The sequence below is a fragment of the Solea senegalensis genome, linkage group LG21 (assembly GCF_019176455.1).
Source record: "Solea senegalensis isolate Sse05_10M linkage group LG21, IFAPA_SoseM_1, whole genome shotgun sequence".
NCBI lineage: Eukaryota > Metazoa > Chordata > Actinopteri > Pleuronectiformes > Soleidae > Solea > Solea senegalensis.
The window spans coordinates 1,318,356-1,340,517 of NC_058040.1; the positions used below are offsets into that span (position 1 = coordinate 1,318,356).

At 38.7% G+C, this 22,162-nt stretch overlaps 3 protein-coding genes across 7 annotated transcripts in view; 2 read left to right on the forward strand and 1 right to left on the reverse strand.

The window, feature by feature from the left end:
- Positions 1-2,449: 2,449 nt before the first annotated feature.
- On the reverse strand, positions 2,450-4,193 carry LOC122758435 (alpha-1A adrenergic receptor-like). The gene has a single exon (XM_044012626.1). The coding sequence runs from the start codon at positions 3,854-3,856 to the stop codon at positions 2,705-2,707; it is 1,152 nt and encodes a 383-aa protein (XP_043868561.1). The 5' UTR covers positions 3,857-4,193; the 3' UTR covers positions 2,450-2,704.
- An 11,067-nt stretch (positions 4,194-15,260) lies between these two features.
- Positions 15,261-19,469, forward strand: tmem230a (transmembrane protein 230a). 2 transcript variants are annotated; one of them, XM_044013031.1, is made up of 4 exons: positions 15,261-15,474; positions 16,610-16,727; positions 17,190-17,312; positions 18,152-19,469. In XM_044013031.1, exons 2-4 carry the CDS (start codon positions 16,626-16,628, stop codon positions 18,290-18,292), a joined length of 366 nt encoding a protein of 121 aa, XP_043868966.1. In that variant the 5' UTR covers positions 15,261-15,474; positions 16,610-16,625; the 3' UTR covers positions 18,293-19,469. The 2 variants fall into 2 exon arrangements, with proteins under 2 accessions (XP_043868966.1, XP_043868965.1); XM_044013030.1 differs by having other exon boundaries at positions 15,261-15,388.
- An 853-nt stretch (positions 19,470-20,322) lies between these two features.
- igsf9a (immunoglobulin superfamily, member 9a) overlaps positions 20,323-22,162 on the forward strand; it is a 42,212-nt gene continuing 40,372 nt past the window's right edge. For all 4 annotated transcript variants that reach the window (XM_044012678.1, XM_044012676.1, XM_044012677.1 and 1 more), the window contains exon 1: positions 20,323-20,567. The gene's annotated coding sequence lies outside the window, so the exon portion shown is untranslated. The remainder of the gene's footprint in view (positions 20,568-22,162) is intronic.

Consider the following 22,162-nt stretch of genomic DNA (forward strand, 5'->3'; position numbering starts at 1 on the left):
CGGTGGATGACTGTGTGTGTGTGAACAGTGATTTAAACACAGAAGTTTTTCTTTCTTCTTTGTTCATATAAATTTAATGTTAAATGAATTATGTAGATGTTATTTTATTTTTATTTAGACTGTATTTTGCACACCTCTTGTGTTTCTATTTTCTAACATAATCTTGAATTTTTCTGTGAGATGAATAAAGTATCTATCCATCTTATCTTTGTTGTAGTCAGCACTTTTTCTTCTTTGTCGTCTTTGTTGTTGTTTCCTGTTTCAGTTAGTTTTACTTCCTGTGTTTTTCGCGCCACTGTGATTGTTAGCTCCGCCTTCCTGTGAGTTGCTGCTTTCATATCTGCTCGCCTCTCTTCTGTTCCTCTTCAAGTTATTTTAGTTTTTCAGTTTCATTTAAACGATATTTGTGTCCTTTTCTTTGCTAAAATATCATATGTCACAGTTAATGTTTATAAAGATAAATGTATATAATAACTATAGTGTGAATCACTACTTTAGCTTAAACATAAACAAGCTTCATGACTTCAGGTCAATTTTTAAAATTAAGTTAGAAGTGCTTTCAAATGATTCAAATATTTAATCACGATTAATCGCATTAATGTCACAGTTAACTTAATGCATTAGTATAGATTTAATCGCAATGTCATAACTTATCGTTAACTCATGATTAATGTGACAATGTAATGTTAATCGACAATGTAAACTCCCATGATTAATCGCGCATTAATGTCATAGTTAACTCATGATTAACGACAATGTCATAGTTAACTTCGTGATTAATGCGCGCATTAATGTCATAGTTAACTCATGATTAATCGCATTAATGTCATAGTTAACTCGTGATTAATCGCATTAATGTCACAGTTAACTCGCAATTCATAGTTAACTCATGATTAATGCGCATTAATGTCATAGTTAACTCGCGTGATTAATCGCATTAATGTCCCCAGTGCTCATGATTGTCGCATTATGTCACAGTAAACTCACGAAAACGCACGACAAGATTAACTCGTGATTAATAAGCATTAATTAACATAGTTAACTTCGTGATTAATGCATTAATGTCGCATTAATTAATATTATCGTTAACCTCGCGGATTAATTAATGTGATAGTTAGCTTCGTGATTAAGTTAACTCAAGCGATTAATCGCATAATGTCATTGTTAACTCATGATTAACGCATTAATGTCATAGTTAACCTCCGCGATTAATCGCATAATGTCACAGTTAACTCATTGATTAATCGCATTAATGTCAAGTAGTTAACTCATGATTAACGCGTGACAATGCTCAGCATTAATGTCATTGTTAACTCCATGATTAATCGCATTAATGTCATTGTTACAGATTACCGCGATTAATGTCGCAGTAATGTCATTAATAGCATTAACTCATGATTAATGGCATTAATGTCATAGTTAACTTCGTGATTAATCGCATTAACTTCGTCACAGTAAAACTTCACATTAACGATAATGTCAAGTAGTTAACTCATGATTAATCGCATTAATCGCATAGTTAACTTCGTGATTATAGTCGCATTAATGTCCCCTCGGATTAACGCATTAACTCATGATTAATCGTGATATGTCACAGTAAACTCACTACGATTAACTCATAGTTAATCTCCGCGGATAAAAAGATTAATGTCATAGTTATTAATGATTAATGATTAACTTCGTGATTAATGGCATTAATGTCATAGTAAACTCACGCATTAATCGTGATTAATGTCATAGTTAACTCATGATTAATCGCATTAATGTTAATTAACTCGTGATTATCGCATTAATGTCACGAGGATTGGCTCGCGATTAATCGCATTAATGTCATTGTTAACTCATGATTAGCATTAATGTCGCAGACAACTCATGATTAATGCATCATGATTAACTCATGATTAATGTCATTAGTAATGAATTAACTCACACGTCGCATTAATGTCACAGTTAACTCGCGATTAATGTCATAGCTAATGTCATTGTTAACTTCGTGACACGTTAATACGCAGTCATTGTTAACTCATGATTAATCGCATTAATGTCATTGTTAACTCATGATTAATGCGAATGCCGGCCACAGCAACTAACTCATGCCGCTGTAACTCCGCATTAATGTGACACGTCAGTTAACTCATGATTAATCGACACGTCGCTCATTAATGTTAATGTCATAGTTAATGACCCGCTTCGCGTTAACGCGTTAATGTCACAGTTAACTCATGATTAATCGCATTAATAGCATTAACTCGCGGATTTAATTGCATTAATGTCATTGTTAACTCATGATTAATCGTATTAATGTCACTATGTCATAGTTAACTCATGATTAATCGCATTAATGTCATAGTTAACTCATGATTAATCGCATTAATGATTAATCGCATTAATTAATCGCACTGCATACATCATGACTTGGATGTGGGGATGCGTTGGATACGTAGAGCCCGCTTGGAGACGGAGAAGCGCACAGCGCTCGCCATCCACTCAAAACACAACGTTAGCTACTACTCTTTAGCTGAAACAAGTGTGTGCAGCGTGCCTGTTGTTGTGTTTCCGGTCTAGCTAGATCCGTTGTGGTGTTGTAGTTTTTCTAACTTTACTAGTTGTTCACTATGTTTGTCTTTTAGTCCGTGGTTTAGTAGTTTCACTTTCATTACTTGTGATTGAACATGGTATTAGATGTAATAAAGGTGTTTCTATGTCAGTGTGATGAGGAGAACACAGCAGATGTGAACATCACTAAACATCTATCTCTTTGACAGATTACAGGAAATAGTCCAGCTGGATTATTGAACACCAGGAAGTTATGGTGAATATAGTGGAGGTGGTTTCTGTGTGCTGTGGAGAGAATGTGTATGAGTTGAGTTGAGAGTTGTGGGGTTTTTGTGGTTCTGTTGCTCAGAAATGTGAAAACCTGTGGATGTAAAGGAGGAAATTTACCGATGGGTAAAACCAGGAAAAACGGCAGCCAGCACAGAACGAAGCAGCCAACGACGATGCCCAGAGTCTTTGCCGCCTTCTCTTCTCGAGTGAACTTGAAAAACTTGGGCGGAGAGAAAGTGCAACACCTCCTCCTCTTCATTGTCTCTTCAACGTCCCGTTTTCCCGTCTGAGCGCCACCGTTTCCTCGGTGTATCCTCAGCATCACGCCCTCCGTCTCCACGCCCTCCGCCTGGCTGCCCTTCCTGATGGCGCTGGTCTCCCTCTTCACCACCGTGTACACGCGGCAGTACATGGCCAGGATGATGGCCAGAGGAATATAGAAAGACCCCAACGCCGAGAACAAGGCGTAGCCCGGCTCCTCCGTGATCAGACACACCGTCTCGTCCTCGGGTTCTGGTTCCCTCCAGCCGAACAGAGGACCAACAGAAATGGCTGCAGACAGTAACCAGAGTGCAGCCACCGCCGTCAGGCCACGCCTCCCCGTCGCCATGGCCGGGTACCTCAGAGGGTAGCTGACGGCCAGGTAGCGGTCGATAGAGATCACGCACAGGCTAAGGATGGAGGCGGTGCAGCAGAGGACGTCCAGTGCGGCCCAGACGCTGCAGAAGGTGCGGCCAAACACCCAACTGCCCACAGCCTCCGACGTGGCGGAGAAGGGCAGGACGGCGGAGCTGAGCAGAAGATCCGCCGCCGCCAGGTTAGCGATGAAGTAATGCGTCACTGAGCGCCAGTGGTGGTGGAACAGCACGGACAGGATGACCAGGATGTTTCCCAGGACGCCGAACACGGCAAACACCACCAGCACCAAACCAAGAACCACCACCTTAGTCACGCCCACATCCGAGGACGAGCTGCAGTCCAGACAACGATCCGCAGCCGAGACAACACTGGCGTTTTCCGCAGGAACCATCGCAATCCGTCTGCTGTGATAAAGTGTTTACAGCAGATGAAGCGCACTCGTGTCCCATCTGCTCCTACACCTGGAGGCCGAGCCTCCGCCTGAAGCAGCAGGTGAAGCTGTTTCTGCTGCTCCTGTGGTTCATTTGTAGATTCCTGCCAACACTCGCTGATCACGTCCACGTCCAGGAGCAGAGACGCCGCCACAGTCTGTCATATTCAGACCAGAAGAGTCGATTGGAAGAGCTCTGATGCAGTGAGGACTTCATGCTCCATGTTCAGGAGCATGAGAGCAGGACACCTGTCACAAGAGAGGAAAGAAACAAGCGTTTATAAATAACCCAATCAGGCTCAATCAGTGATTTTAACATCACACACACACACACACACACACTGCTGCCTCCATCACTAAATTCAAATGTCTGATTTTGTCTCTTCAGCGTTTGAAATCGTTTGTTCAGACTGACCTCAGTGACACAAAGTGACCACAGGAGGCAGCAGAGGACCAGCAGCTCCTGTGTCCCTGCAGCTAAAATCACTGACTTTCTCTGTGGGCTTTGGTGTGGGAGAGTGAGTGGTTTACAGACTTCAGTTTCCTGTTAGACAAGTCTGTCTCACAGTGAGATAAAGACTTGAGACGTAGACTTGACAATGTGTTTTCATTGAGAGTGAGCCTCTGTTCCTCAGCAGCAGGGGGCGCTCACAGCAGAGTCAGCACTTCAAAAAGCCTACTCCATCCTTTAAAGTTGAGATCACACGAAACACTTTAGCCTTTAACCTTAAACAACAACAACCTGTCGTCCATATTTTTGCTTCACCTTTATTTAACCTGGACATAAACTTCTGACCAGTGAGAATTATCGTGGACCAGAAACTGGTTTTAATTAAAAACAAAGAAGGTAAAGACAAGAACGGTGCAGAGGCGTGGACTCATCCTTCCTGAGGTCCTTATATTATAAATCAATCATTATGAGACGAGCAGCCACACTTTTATCAAGGTCTTGTGTCAGCAAACTGAGATTTAACTCACACTCTGCCTGACAGGCTGTGTATTACTGCAGCACACAACTGACAGACAACGGACACACACTAACAATGACAGATGACAACAACATACCGACACACAACTGACAGACAACGGACACACACTGACAGATACTGACACACAACCACACACAACTGACAGACAGACAACAGACACACACTGACAACAGATACTGATACTCACACACCACACACAACTGACAGACAGACAACAGATACACACTGACAGATACTGACACACAACCACACACAACTGACAGACAAAGACACAAACTGACAGACAACGGATACACACTGACACACACAGTCACACACACACAAACTGATGACAATACACACGACCGACAGACAACGGACACACAACAACACACACTGACAGACAACGGACACACAGACACTGACACACAACCACACAAACTGACGGACACACACTGACCCACTGACGGACACACACTGAGTATGTTTGGATATTGTTTTAACTTGAAATGACTTCCTGTGTCATATTTTAATTAGAGCAGCTCACAGGAACACGGCGTGGTTTATAACATCATATTTTGAGTCGATTTGATTCTTCAATCCTGGTCAAAATCGTAGACAAAGTCAAACTTAAATGTCACATGATCACTATAAGCTGACTATAATAATTATTATAAGAACATTTTAATCTAATTTAGTCTGTGGAAGCAGAATATTGTTTCACTGATGGAGCATTGTGTGTTTTAAATGGTTATTAGTAGTTTCCTTCATTTAAAAGATGTCAAAAGAATTGATCAGAATCAGAATATTGTCGAGATTGCGATGATGGTGTCATCCCTGATGCTAACATGCTAACATGCTAGCATGCTCTACAGACACAGTCGCTCTGAAATCGACACAGATATAAGTTTAAGTTCACTTCTCTCACACATGTGGATTATGTTCCAGTCACATTAGCAGTAATACGCAGGAGTGACGTCACCTGAGTTCATCACGTTCCTGTTGATAAATCCTCAAAAAAAAAAACATGGACGCAAACGTTTCTTAGGCTAACCGCCGTTAGCCATCGTTAGCAGTAGCTACCATGGATCTCCACCTGCCCTGGGCCTTTGGGCATCGCTGTCCGGCCCGCGGTAGACCACTCATACACACAGATCAACAAGTATTTGTGCTGCATACAACACAACTGTGTTACTTTGATTTATTTATGAACGCGCGCGTCTGCGTCTGTCTGCTTAGCAACAGGTGACGCTCGTCCGTTACACCTGGACCCCTAAAAATGTCGGCTGACGTTAAAAAAAGAAAAGTTCATTCCGAATGGCGCGTTTTCAACACGACATGGACTGTTACATATTTATTTACAGGCGTCAAAGGTAACGTCGTGTGTTTAGTTTGTGGTTCACAAGACACAGAGATTATAATCTGAAACACGAAGACTTATCTGATGAAGGAGGCAGCGACAACAACGATGTCCGCGGTAAGTTTCCTCTAAGTTTGTTGGTTTAAGTTCAGGAGTTTTGTTTATTTTCTTATTCTCTAACCAGTGAAGCTCCGTCACTCGTACGTGAACTCACTGTGATTGCAGTGTGTGTGTGTGTGTGTGCGTGCAGGTGCGCTCTGTGCGGGGCGGGTTGTGTGTGTGTGTGTGTGTGTAAAATAAAATAATATATTCACCGTACAACAACACAGTAGTATAGTATAATAGTATTCATTATATACTGCAGTCATTTGATATTTTTAATAGAGTTGGTTAGTAATTGTGTTAATTGTGTGTTTGTATGCTGCACAATTTACAGCAAAACAATAACATTTACTGCTTTTTTAGATAAAAGAGATTAAAATTAAATTAAAATTCATTCAAAATTGTTCTGGCCCTCAACAATATTTTTTGTTTCTCATGTGGCCCCTTGGGGAAACTAGTTGCCCACCCTTGATCTACACGGTGTTTTGCTCAAACAAACAAATAGTTTACCATTGATTTAAAACTAATACAACAGAAGCGATATTAATAGTATAATTAGCAGCCTTTGTACGAGTCTTCACACGACATCTAGAATGAGTGTTTTCTGTATTATTTTGTTTGCACGTGTTGAATGTGAATCATGTTTATTAAAAGTGGAAAATGCTGCAGTTTCCTCGTGTTCATCAGTAACAGAAGCTGTTTGTTTGGATATTTATTCAGACCTCAGTTAAACTGTCTACACACAGTCAAATGTTGACACGTGCGTTATTTTAAACCATTTTTAAATCAAGACATTGTGAATGTACCCAATGTACACAATGTACACAATAGACACAAAGCCAATTCTGTGTACTGAGATTTTGTCAAGGACTTTTTTTTATTTTTAAATCGACCTTTTAGCTTCTGCAGTGAGGAATTCACAACATGGATTTACACATTCAGTAAACACATGTGTGTATGTTTCATTATGATTTATGATTATTCATTTTACAGATAACACAGATGTACAGATTAAAAATGATGGACGTGTGAACAGAACATGAAGACGTGTCTGGACTAGTGCTGTCAGTTAAACGCGCTATTAACGGCGGCAATTTATTTTTTATCGTGAGGTTAACTTGTCTCAATAAAAAAACATCTGCACAAAGCAAGAAGATCCACTTTTCTATGTTGATAAGAACATTAAAATGAGAAGAAATAATCGGACATTTAGAATAGATACAAATGTGATATTAATCACGAGTTAACTATGACATTAATGCGATTAATCACGAGTTAACTGTGACATTAATGCGATTAATCACGAGTTAACTATGACATTAATGCGATTAATCGTGAGTTAACTATGACATTAATGCGATTAATCGCGAGTTAACTATGACAATAATGCGATTAATCGCTAGTTAACTATGACAATAATGCGATTAATCATGAGTTAACTATGACATTAATGCGATTAATCGCGAGTTAACTATGACAATAATGCGATTAATCGCTAGTTAACTATGACATTAATGTGATTAATCGCTAGTTAACTATGACAATAATGGTCCTCATGGTGCCAACAATGACATTAATGCGATTAATCACAAGATTAATTGTGAGTTAACTGTGACAATAATGCGATTAATCGCTAGTTAACTATGACAATAATGCGATTAATCATGAGTTAACAATGACATTAATGCGATTAATCACAAGATTAATTGTGAGTTAACTGTGACATTAATGTGATTAATTATTTTAATTGTTCGACAGCACTAGTCTGGACACTTGAATGGAAACAGTCTACAGTTTAACTCTGTCGATCAAAGTGATTCTTACACTCTCAGTCGGAACTGATTCACTTTATAATCCAATAATTCAATTTCTATAAGAAATCCTTTGAACTGTCAACATTTTACTTGTTAAACTGAAAATTGATCAACTGAATGTATTTCCCTGTAATTAAACACCAGTTTCTCTAGTGTTAATAGTTTTAATATTTCTGTCTTTTTCTGTCAATTTAGACAATTTTACATTGAGAGGACAGAACAGTTTAACCCAACCTGACATAATCTAACCTAAATTAATGAAGTTATTTAACCTACATTGACATAAACTAACCTAACCTACTGTATATCTTAATCTGTCATAATTAACCCTAATTTTAACTGCTCTCCCCTAATCTAACCCCCGTAGATCCTGAGGGGGGTGTGATGGCTCCTCTGCTTCTCCCTCCTAAAATCCACAACTAGCTCCTTGGTCTTAGAGACGTTCAGGTCCAGGTTGTTTTTCTGGCACCATGTCGACAGTGCATCCACCTTGAGATCAGGCCAACCACCACCGTGTAGTCCGCAAAATTCACGATGATGTTGGAGGGGTGAGTGGCTCTGCAGTCATGGGTGTAGAGAGAGTAGAGCAGAGGGCTCAGGACGCAGCCTTGGGGGGCTCCGCTGAGAGTACGTGGCAAATAACCTAATCCACACTACTTAACCTAAACTCGATTTAACCTAATCTAAACTATAACCCAAACTAAACTAACCTACACTAAACCTAACATCACCGGATTAACCTAAACTGACATGATGTAATCTAAACTATGCTCTTCACTGATAATCTTACCTAACCTGTAATTTAAACTAATCTACACCGACTTGATATAAGATGACATAACCTAATTAACACACACACACGCACACGCACGCACACGCACGCACACCTCTCAGGGATTAATGATAAAATCGATTGTGTTCTAACCCTGATTAACAACACTGACTGTTATTGATTTGTTTTGTTACAAATAACAAAGTAATCAGAGTTCATGAACGAATGTTTTTATCTCAACATCAGAGGGAAAATGTTCACATTTACACATCTGAAATTATCTAAATAATTTAATCTATATAATACATAATTTTTTATTTACTGAAACAAATATAAAATGTTAAAATTCAGAAAGAGAAATGTCTCCTGTCTCTCCACAGCAATAACCAGAAAACTGCTGCTTATTCATGTGTTCATCTGTATTCTCCTCACTCATTCATTCATTCACACCATCATCTGTCATTTCACTGCAACAAAACAACAGTGAGGAGGCAGAGGGAACACACACACACACACACACACACACACACACACACAGCCACTGCCTGAGGTTCATGATTCAAAAACCTTCATTGTGTTTTATCAACCATGATCCTCACGCTGTCCTACACATACACACATATACACACATATACACACATATACACACACACACACACACACACTGTCATAAATATGAATGTCTTCCTCTTAAAAAAAATCACCTCTTGCTACAAAAGTAACAAAATACATCAAGTCTTTTCTTTCATGTTCACACAAGCACGTTTTACCTGTTGAGGTTCAGACTCTGAACATCTGAGACTGAAACGCACGTGGAGTGAAGCCATCAATCAGCCTGCACACCTGCACAGTGCTACACTATCAATACACTATCAATACACTATCAATGCATTATCAATACACTATCAATACACTATCAATACACTATCAATGCATTATCAATACACTATCAATACACTATCAATACACTATCAATGCATTATCAATACACTATCAACACACTATCCAATGCATCATCCAATACACTATCAATACATTATCAATACACTATCAATACACTATAGTATTATCAATACACTATCCAGTAAATAAATAATACACTATCAATGCATTATCAATACACTATCAATGCATTATCAATACACTATCAATACGCTATCAATGGAAATTATCAATACACTGTCAATGCATCATCAATACACACTATTATCAATGCATTATCCATGCACTATCAATACTTTATCGAAATGCATTATCAATACTACTATCAATGCATTATCAATACACTATCAATGCATAATCAATACACTATCAATACATTATCAATACACTATAAATTCACTATCAATACATTATCAATACATTATCAATACACTATCAATGCATTATCAATACACTATCAATAGATTATCAATACACTATAAATACACTATCAATACATTATCAATACACTATCAAGCTTTGGCCAGTTAAACACACCCACAACATTCACAGTGTGATTAGAGCTCATTTTAATAAATGAGGGTCAGAGTCTGTGAAAGGAGCAGCAGGATGAAGATGATGATGATGATGAAGAGGAGTAAGAGTCTTACCTGCTGCAGATGTCATGTGCGTGTGTGTGTGTGTGTGTGTGTGTGTGTGTGTGTGTGTGTGTGTGTGTGCAGCCAGGATTTCAAAATAAAGCAGCAGGAGGAGGGAGAAGATGGTGAAAGTCATCCGTTGCAGTGTCAGTCACACGCTCTCTCTCTCTCTCTCTCTCTCTCTCTCTCTCTCTGTCTCTCTCTCTGTGTGGAGTCGCAGTGCACCTCCCACCTGATCCTGACGGACTCCGGGCTCCGCCCCCTGTCCCTCCTCCCCCCGCTTGTGCCCTGTAATGAGTGATTTGTTCACACGTGCCCTCGTCCTCCACTGACCGTGCATGACCCTGTGACCTCAGAGCCCCCCTCATTATCATTATAATGACTTTTATTAATGTTTATTAATTATTATAATAATCTCCATTCAGCCACAAAAACACTCTTTTTCTAAACAAGCTCTTTGTCGAAACACATCTAACAGGTTTAAAATAGCAAGTGACAGTAAAATGGGATAGAAATGTAACATTAATTTATTCATGAAACGTGCGTGAGTGCGTGCGCATGCATGTGTGTGTGTGTGTGAGTGAGTGAGTGCGTGTGCGCATGAGCACAAAAGCCCGTTGTGGCGCGCGAGCCCCGACAGGAGCGGCAAGAGAGAAGTGAAGTGATTTGACATATGTTAATTAAACAGTTTTAAGTTTAAAGAAATAACTCAATTTCTATTGAGTTATAAATAAAAAAATAAAAGGCTTTTATCTGTAATTTCAAGAGCAGATTCAATTTCTGATAATCAAGTCAATAAACACATTTTCTCTCTTCTGTATTTACATTACACATCTATTTATTTTCACTTTGTACTTTGATTATGGAAATTATATGTAAATGAATTATGAATGTTATGGTTTTTGGTATTTCTCTACATTATTTCCGTTGGTTTGAGTGTTAATGATAAATTGATTAAAAATTTTAGAAGTGGTGGGGACAAAATTGTTGATCATAAATAGTGCTGAGGACATGTCCCCGGTGTCCCCGGCGTATCTGACACCTACGGTCCCACATGTGGTGACGTGGGCATTTAATAACTGTAAATTATGGTCATAACATTTAAACCATGGACATTATTTTAAACAGAGGTTGGTTGTAAAGTGGGCATGTGTGCTGTTTGATTTCCACAAACACTACACAGTGTGTGTGCGCTCATTAACAGTCACACGTGGTCTTCATGTCACGTATTTGAGACGTAGTTCACCCGTCACGCACCCGTCACGCAGTCGTCACGTAGTCGTCACGTAGTCGTATGTAGTCGTATGTAGTCGTATGTAGTCGTATACGCAACAACGCGTGTGCAGCGTCTGCGTGACGCCCGTCTGTCCATTTAAAGGAAATGAATTTACATGTCATCGCATGTCATCGTTGTACACATGTTTTTACTATTGTGTGCCCCTGATAGTGTGTGTGTGTTTGTGTGTGTGTGTGCGTGCATGTGTGTGTGTGTGTACGGTGCTTCCAGTGTCTCCGAGCACAGAATGCTGCTTCACATAATTTGGTTTGAAACCACACTGGTAACACTGCAGACATCATGACGTGGACAGATGATCGGAGAAGCGCACACTGAAAACACAACGTTAGCTACTACTCTTTGGCCCAAACACGTGTGTGCAGCGTGCCTGTTGTTGTGTTGTTTCCACTCTAGTTAGATCTGGTGTGTTGTTGTAGTTTTTCTAACGTTACTAGTTGTTGCAACAGCATGTGAAAAAAACCACAAAGTTTGTTAATCTCACGCTGTTAAAATGGGTTTGTGTTAACAAGGTTAATAACACGTTAATAACACTTTAATAACACGTTTAACTGACAGCACACTATATATATATATATACATATATATATGTACATACATATACACAGTACACTATATATAAGCTGCTGAAAACGCTGATGTGGATGCTAATTCAATTTTCTGTGCTGGAGATGCTGGAGGACGTGACCGTGATAGCAGCCACTCGTTTGGAGGGAAAAAGATACGACGGCTCCAATTAATCAGAGAGTGAAGTCAGAGACGAGGAAATGGAATTTAAAATGAGCACTTTTGTTTTCATTCACTCACAAAGCCTCTGGGGTCGAACAGAAAAAAGAGGCAAACATGTAAAATAAAATAAAGGACTTTGTGTAGAAAATGAAAAGTGAAATGTTTATCAAACTTAAATAAATGACCAGTAAATAAATGTGTTGACTGAGAGTAAACAGTGTTCAGTCTGTGTTTCACAGTGAGTGAGTCCAGCGACATCAAGCTCATCCGTCCATGCAGCATCTGTGTTTTCCTCCAAGTTTCAGGATGAAATTCCTTCCTGCACACATGTGTTATTTTGTGTCTTAAAATTCTTCATTTTTCACTAAACAAAAGACTCATCTAATAAAATCTGCAATATCTGCGTCACACGTTCACGTCTTTATCTCAGTGTGAGACGGACTTTTTCACCAGGAAACTGAAGTCTGTAAAGCTCTCACTCTCCCACACCAAACCCACGGGAGCTGCTGGTCCTCTGCTGCCTCGTGTGGTCACTGTGTGTCACTGAAGTCAATCTGAACAAGATTTCAAACACTGAAGAGACAAAATAAGACATTTGAACTCAGTGATGGAGGCAGAAGTGGACAGATTAGTGAGATCAGTGAGGTTTGTGGCTGAGTGAAGGAGATGATGACACAATAAAAACCTGCTGTGATGCAAAACAGCAGAAAATCCCTGCTCTGCTGCTGGTGATGATGATGATGATGATGGTGGTGATGAAGATGGTGATGATGATGATGATGATGATGATGATGATGGTGGTGATGAAGATGGTGATGATGATGATGATGATGGTGATGATGATGATGATGATGGTGATGATGATGGTGATGATGATGATGGTGGTGATGATGATGATGATGATGATGATGATGGTGATGATGATGATGATGATGATGGTGATGATGGTGGTGATGAAGATGGTGATGATGAGGATGATGATGGTGGTGATGAAGATGGTGATGATGATGATGATGATGATGATGGTGGTGATGATGATGGATGATGATGATGATGATGATGACTTTAAAGCTCACACAGTGACAGCAGGGTTTGGACTCTTTGTGATGATGTCACACTGAAACAGTGTTTCCCTGTGTGTGTGTGTGTGTGTGAGGCGTGGACCTCCATGCTCCATACGTCCGCCTGGTCGTATATAAAACTGCATCCGTCTGGACATTAAATCACAGAAAACTGTCCACGGGTCGTTTGTCACATTTTCATTTTTTGAGTGACCTGGAGAAGTTTGATACTGAACTGTAAACGTTTCTCACAGTTTGTCATGTAACACAGACAGATTGGCGTGAGTTGAGTTTTGCACTCCTTCACTAACAGCTCAGGTGGAAAGCCTTTTTCCCTCCAGGTTTCTCACTAAACCCTATAATGTTGGAAGTTTCTTATTTATAGAGCAGAGGGAACTGTTTCCCACTATGTTTTATTTATTCTTTATTTCATTTAAGAGTCAGTGATCACACACAAAACACTCAGACAGTCAGATTTTAGTCAGTTTTCACTCACTTTATTTTGTGACTGTTACCGTATTGTATTTTTAATTTCATTTAAACATATTGTTTTTAAATGTGTCATATAAATCAGTTTGATCTTCACCTTAATACACAACATCATATTTACATAATAAATATCTAACTATTATTTATACTGGAAAGTATGCTGCACCTGAAACTCAAACTAAATTAAAGTTAAATTGAATTTGATTTGTATAGAACTGATTCATAATATACATTATCTCAACACACTTTTCATTATAAGATCATGAAATCTGTGACAGAAGCAGACGAACATCTGCCTCGACCGGTCGAGTTAAGAGAGAGGAGAGGAAGGAAGGAAGGAAGGGGGTAGTGAAGGAGAGGTGGGTGGAGACAAGAAAGAGGACAGATTAAAGCAGCTCAGTAGTTTATAAATAACCCATGAATGTACACTTCCTGTCGTCCTCTTCCTCACCGAGTCTGATGATGATCACATACACAGGATATTTCCCTTTTATTTTAGCAGTGAAGTGAATCATGTGTTAATATGATGTATATATGCAGTACTATAGGAACACACTGTATTTCTCCAGAACAGTGCTGTTTTTTTAATATTAATGGAGTTAATATATTAATATTAATGGAGTTGGAGACAGAGAAGGTACATTTTCAGAAGATGCTGAAGTTTCTGCACACTTTAAACTAGTGTTTCTCAAACTTCATATGTGAGGAGCCATTTTTTAAAGTCGCTAAATGATTGTGACCCAAATCACAATGTCACCAATTGCATAATGAAGTGGCTCATTAACAGCCATATCTCTAACACTGACGTGAATTCAAACTTTTAATTTGCACCTTATTTAAAACGACATAGAAACATAGAAATAGAAATATCAGTGCATTATTATAAATATAGTTCAAAAATACACAGAGGTGTGTTCCATTCACCTGGATGTTTGTTTTTAAGAAGCTTTGAATCAGTGATATTTTCCCTACAAACAAACACCTGTGCTCTCTTTTTCTTCCACTCCACGTTTTTTTTTTAGCAAGATAAACAAAATAAGCTCTGTTTTGTGAACAAATAAATGCTTTCATTCCCGGACCAACATGGCGGCGACGTTGACGTTTCGCGGCACCGACGCTAATGTTCGTGGATACGGATCGTACGGATGGACAACATGGAGTAGCAGCGGGACATGCGGCTTCTGCGCATGCGTGAAACTGCGGGGGGAATAATCCAGGAAGTGGACGCGGATCTTTTCCCCAGGATGATGAAAACATCTCCGCTTTTCTCAGTTTCTCTGGATTTAAACAACGTCTACTGAATTTCACTGCACCTGTAACTCAGGTAAGAACGTAACGAGACGCAAGAAACGAGTTTAAACGACTCTTTTCACTTCGAACACGAGTCTGCGTTCGTCAGCACAACTTCTGGTAAGCTAATGCTAAAGCTAAGTTTGTTTATTAGCCGTGACGTCATACGAGGCCGTCACTAGCAGCATTTTCTGCTTTTATACAGTTATTTTATTTAGAGATAAAGACTAACTTCTTTAATTTAACTGGAATACATCGATATTTTGTGTTTTATGACCTTTTACCCGTTAAAGGAAATGTTGTATTCATAAATGTGATGTTAAAACATGGTTCAAAAGAAACAGCAAAGCAGCAGAAATATGCAATATGATTCCTCACATACCATACATGGTTTTAATTTGATATGTTTATTTATTGCATTCTGTTTTTTATTTTCATCGTTATGAGATTATTTGCATGAGTTTGGTTGAAAGGAAAAAAAGCTGTGAGTGTGTCAGTGTAGACACACACACACACTGTGTTGTGAGTGCAGTGATGGAGTGACAGCCTGTCACACTCACGAGGAAGTCGACTTCAGCACAAAATACTATGAAATATTAGTGAAGTAGATTCTATCATGACGTTTGTTGATGAATTATTGCCCAGTGTTATGAGTTGGTATGAGGAGATAAATTCAAAGTGTTCTTTATAGAAGCATCATTTTAAATGACTACTTTCCTGCGATGTGTGAGAAAACATTGATTTGCCTTCGTACTTAAAAACAACGTGTGTTGTCGATGGAAAGTTGCCCAAAGCAATCGAGATGATGTGCTGCAAACATCTCATTTCACCACTGCACTGCTTTTAACAGTGACCTGGTCATGGATTGAACGGAGACGGTGACAGCTGGAGGAGAATATACTTCACTTGTCACACACTCAGACAGTGGAAATGAAGGAGGAGAGACATGGACGTGTTCTCCATTTTCACTCCATGTGCTGTGGCTTTTTAAAATGTGATGTTTTGGTGAAATAATCCAGCAGAAAAACTCAGTGGTGTTGAGGTGTGAGGGTCACAGGATGGTTGATGATGTTGTCAGACAGTGTGGCGAAGGAACATCTATACATTCACAGACTGTCACTGGTATCTGAGGATGTTCTCGTCCACATGTCATAAACCAACGAGTCCAGTTGATAAATAAGACAAGACTATGAATGATATACTGCTGCTGTGTGTGTGTGTGTGTGTGTGTGTGTGTGTGTGTGTGTGTGTGCAGCTCCTATGGAACAACTATGAAGGCAGCTCGCAGCAACATGTTGGGAGCAGCAGGTTCCAACAGTAAAGTGAAGTATTCACGTGTGGCTGCTGATGAGGACGGATATATAGACTTACAGGTGAGCAGTGTCTGCTTTAATCACTCTACGTACACAACATGAGTCACAATCAGGTTTCTTTCCATTTACTGATGATACTGATGCTCATATTGGAAATGTCATTTGTTAAAGTGCACGACCACAGGATTCACCTGAGAGATCAATCTTCTGATTGAGATGACTAAAGTAATGAAAAATCGCTCTGAGTGTTCATGTTTTACTTTTACACAGTTTATGATTGTTGCTGATTAAAAAGAGTGTGATGGAAACACAGCTCTCTGACGCTGACTCACGCTCCTGTGTTGTTGTTATTGTTACATTGTTCGACAACCTGGTAATTAGTTAACGATTTACTGCCTCGAGTGATGGATTTGAGGTGAATCCTTTTTTTAATGACATGAGGGCGTTTATTTATTTATTTATACAACTTCTGTTTCTGTTGTAGTCAACACTCAAATCATCTATTTCATATTTCATTTTCAGTTTAAGAAAAGTCCACCAAAGGTTCCGTACAAGGCCATTGCTCTGGCACTGTTCCTGTTTCTGATCGGCTCCTTGCTCATCATCTTCGGGGCTCTTCTGCTGTCGGGAACCATTCAAGTGGAGGTGAGTTTGGTTTCAACATGAGCACAAATGTCACACTGTTCATCTCAGTGTCTCCAACGTTCACGTCTTTATCTCACTGTTGGACAGACTTTTCTCCCACACCAGAGTCCATAGAGAAAATCTATGAGGTTGAAGTGGCTAAAATCATTGTCTTTCACTGATCGTCTCTGAGTCTCTCAGTGCCTCTGAGTCTCAGTGTCTCTGAGTCTCAGTGTCTCTGAGTCCTCGTCCTCGTCTCCAGTTTGTTTTTTCATAGTTGGTGGATTCTCTGCTGCAGCCTCAGATTCTATATTTAATCTGATCTGAAATGACTCGAGCTTTAAAGAACGTGATATAGAAGAAAATCAACAAGCATAATGTATATCTAGACATTATCAATATAAAATATAATCTGATTAAAAGCCTTAAACTACAGTGAGAGGTGGTGACTGCCATCTGCTGGTGAAACCAAACACGTCACTCCATTTATTATGATGACACATATCTATCACAATCTAAAGTGTGAGGATATAATCTGAGGAGTTGTGGACGTCTGGATTATTCTGGATTATTGTGGTCAGGAGGGGTTCAGCTCTCTTATGGTAACACAATAACAATATTACACACAATATTTGATAGAATTTCAAAATAAAAGCATTTGTGTTGATATGGAACAATATATTGTTTTCAATGACAGAAATCAGTCGTAATGTGATTTAAGAGGTGGGCCCCATTAAAATGATCAGAGGGCCACATTTGGCCCGTGAGCCGTGAGTTTGAAACCCCGCCCCCTCACACACACACACACAGCTGTTGTCCTGATCGTGTGTGTGTGTGTGTGTGTGTTTCCTTGTCCTCAGCATCCGGACCGTACCATTCCCGTCATCATCATCGGGCTGCTCGTCTTCCTCCCTGGGTTCTACCACCTGAGAATCGCCTACTACGCTGCCAAAGGTTTCCGGGGTTACTCGTACGACGACATCCCCGACTTTGGTGACTGATGTGAACGCCGGCTGCTGATTGGTGGAGACGCTGCCGCCGCCGTGACGTCTGTGAATGTTTGTCGCAAAAGAGAAAAAACAAACAAAAAACAAACGTCGCCTCCTGTTGATCCACAGGTGAACTACACGCATGAGCCTGCATTTTATATAGCTCACGTGTGCTGAGTCATCCTCCACGCTAAAGCTTAGTTTACAGTAGAACCGTGGCCCCCTGCTGGATCACGGCGGTGTTGCAGGTTGGTCTCAGATAATAGAAATTCTTTGTTCAAGTTAAATATGATTGAAGTCATATATATCATGTGAGTGAGTGTATATTTAGATAAACAAAATGATAATAATTATATTATAAACATTTATATTGAGATTATGACTATAAGGGCTGAATGATTTCATTATGATTTTTCTGGCAGTTATTGCCATTTGAACAATAAGAAATGAAACGATAAGATTTTGTAAATAACCTTCAGCTGATGAAAGTGATTCATTGTTCAGTCCTAACGACGATCGATGATTGATCACAGATTTAAATGTTAATACTGCTGCTTTTCCTGAATTGAATTTGTGAAGTCACAAGTCACTCATATTGTTTTAATTCCCTTTGATTCACTATCGATTCTGTTCGACATGTTTTTCTTGGTGATGAAGGAGAGACTCACACAAACTTTAAATCTCTGGAACCCAAACTCTAATGTTTACATTCAAACTTGACCCCAAAGTCGTTAGGTCGATGCACTTTGTTATTTAATATGACCTCACTGTACAGTTGTAAAGCAGAGTAATGTGCCGTCCAGCAGAGGGCGCTGTTGTCGTCAACAGATGTTTTTTTTATGTTGCTTTAAAGTGAAAATGGAGGAAACAAACAAACTAAACAAAACACGGTCAAAGTGGCGACGCACGGAACGTGAACTCGGCTGCCGACGGAAGTCACGCGTGACTGTCGCGTTCAAACCTCGTGACTTTGAGATCTCAGGAAGTGACATTAACGTTAAAGATTATTATTTTATTTTTTTTAAAATACAATTAAAAAAAAGATTTCATGAATAGATGTTAGGATGTACAAATAAATCAGTAAAATATCTAAAAACCTTCACAAACCTGGAATAAAGAGGTGAAACAGATGCCTTTAATTTACTGCTGTTACAAACTGCACTGGTTTACAGTAAAGATTATAAAATCACCGAAGGGTTATATTTGCAGTTTTATTCAAATATTGTTATGTTGTCAAAGAACAATATATATATATGTATATATATATACATATATATATATATACGAAGGGTTAGGGTTATATACATATATTTTCTGTATTAAATTTATTTCTTGCTGTATAAAGTTTCTGTGTATTTTTTCTTCCCATTTTTAAAATCTTAACACGTTTACGTCATTTTCTTGAATAAAAAACAGTTGAAATTGTGCGAGAACAATAAAGCTGGAAAACGTTTTATTTTATATTTCTGATTGTAAGTCTATTTGTTGTATATATTGTTGATTTGGGACTTGTATTATATTATATTATATTATATTATATTATATTATATTACATTACATTACATTACATTACATTACATTATATTATATTATATTATATCATATATTATGTTATATCATATTATATTATATTAAATTATATTATATTGTATTATATTAGATTATATTATATCATATTATATTATATTATATTATATTATATTATATTATTACATGTGTCTTTTTATTTTTCCTGTCAGACAAACCAGCGTGACCTTTCCCCTCTGTTTGGTCAGTGAGAGCAGGTAAAGGGCGCCCTCTGGTGGTCAGCACTGAGCAGGACTCCTTCAGGGGATTAAAGGCTTTTTCCTCGTTTGGCTGCATCAATAATAAAGTGTTTAATTTAATCTGCACTGGTTTAAACATGAAAGGGCTTTTTGGACCGAGTTTAACTGCAGTGGTTTAATCCAAGGCTTTGAAAGCGGAGAGTAAACAGGAGGGGGAGGAGGTTAAAGTGGGTGAGGACACACCCACAGCTCGTGTGTCATCTGTAGGTGAAATGAAACACCTGTAGCCTGCGGAGCTTTGAAGGAAGAACCGTTCCTCATTTCAGGAGGATTTTCATTCACTGAGGAACTAAGTCCAGAACCAGGTCCAGACTGAGAAGAACCAGGTCCAGACTGAGAAGAACCAGGTCCAGACTGAGAAGAACCAGGTCCAGACTGAGAAGCTGCTTCACGAATTAAAAGCAGACGCAGGGACTTTGTGAAGGATGAGGTTTTAAAGCAGCAGCAGCGGTGGAAACAAGGTGAGAGACACAGAATGAACGAGTGAATGACGGTGAAAGCGTGAGGAAAACGGTTCAAACGTTCACTCTCGAACCTTCACATTGTCTATGTAGTTTTCCCGCAGAGCACGAGGACACGGTTTCATATCATTAGTGACAAAAATCATCAACTCTTCACATAGTTGTTTCATTGATTGTTAATTAATTTAAACTTTTCTCATTTAAATAACCGAATGAATGAATGAATGACGTCACTTTGAGCGGCTGGTGAGGAGCTTGAGCCAAACTTTAAGATTCTATCAAATAAAACAAACGTTTTTATTTAAAGTCCTTTAAATAAATAATGATTCATCTGTATGAGGAGAAATGAAATAATCTAATCTAATTCTGTTATTAAGGATCATTCCATGTTGGATGTGAGGGGGGAGTTCTGCGTTGACATAAACCAAACAAGAGATTAAAAAAAGAAATAATGCAGTATTTTTTAAATGTGAAACAAATAAAAGGCACTGATAATTCCTCACATCCTTTATAACACTGACACTAGAGCAGTGTGTGTGTGTGTGTGTGTATATATATGTTTGTATGAAGTATTTGTACTTTGTTACTTTATAACACTGACACTAGAGCAGTGTGTGTGTGTGTGTATATATATGTTTGTATGAAGTATTTGTACTTTGTTACTTATAACACTGACACTAGAGCAGTGTGTGTGTGTGTGTGTGTATATATATGTTTGTATGAAGTATTGTACTTTGTTACTTTATAACACTGACACTAGAGCAGTGTGTGTGTGTGTGTGTGTGTGTGCATATATATGTGTTTGTATGAAGTATTTGTACTTTGTTACTTTATAACACTGACACTAGAGCAGTGTGTGTGTGTGTGTGTGTGTGTGTGTGTGTGTATATATACGTACGTATGTATGCATATATGTATGTGTTTGTATGAAGTATTTGTACTTTGTTACTTTAGAACACTGACACTAGAGCAGTGTGTGTGTGTGTGTGTGTGTGTAAAAGGCTTAAAGACTGACCAAAAATCCAGATTATTATTGACTCAGCTGCTCTAATCTGAGGTTTTTGCTTGAACATCAGACGTTTGTTTGAGGACAAAAATGTTCAAATGTTCAGTGACGTTAGTGAAACAGTGGAGTTAAGTTTAGTTTAGTCACTAACTAGAACAGTGGAGTTAAGTTTAGTTTAGTCACAAACTAGAACAGTGGAGTTAAGTTTAGTTTAGTCACAGTATAGTTTAGTTTAGTCACTAACTAGAACAGTGGAGTTTTTTTAGTCACCAACTAGAACAGTATAGTTAATTTTAGTCACAGTGGAGTTAAGTGTAGTTTAGGCACTAACTAGAACAGTGGAGTTAAGTTTAGTTTAGTCACAGTATAATTAAGTTTAGTTTAGTTACTAACTAGAACAGTATAGTTAACTTTAGTCACAGTGGAGTTAAGTGTAGTTTAGGCACTAACTAGAACAGTGGAGTTAAGTTTAGTTTAGTCACAGTATAGTTAAGTTTAGTTTAGTCACAGTATAGTTAAGTTTAGTTTAGTCACAGTATAGTTAAGTTTAGTTTAGTCACAGTGGAGTTAAGTTTAGTGTAGTCACTAA

Bases quoted from the DNA above. Each gene is read 5' to 3' on its own strand.
- LOC122758435 (XM_044012626.1), bottom strand. From the start codon at position 3,856: ATGGTTCCTGCGGAAAACGCCAGTGTTGTCTCGGCTGCGGATCGTTGT.
- tmem230a (XM_044013031.1), top strand. From the start codon at position 16,626: ATGAAGGCAGCTCGCAGCAACATGTTGGGAGCAGCAGGTTCCAACAGT. The intron at 16,728-17,189 runs GTGAGCAGTGTC...TTTCATTTTCAG, and splicing joins ACGGATATATAGACTTACAG to TTTAAGAAAAGTCCACCAAA. The intron at 17,313-18,151 runs GTGAGTTTGGTT...CCTTGTCCTCAG, and splicing joins CGGGAACCATTCAAGTGGAG to CATCCGGACCGTACCATTCC.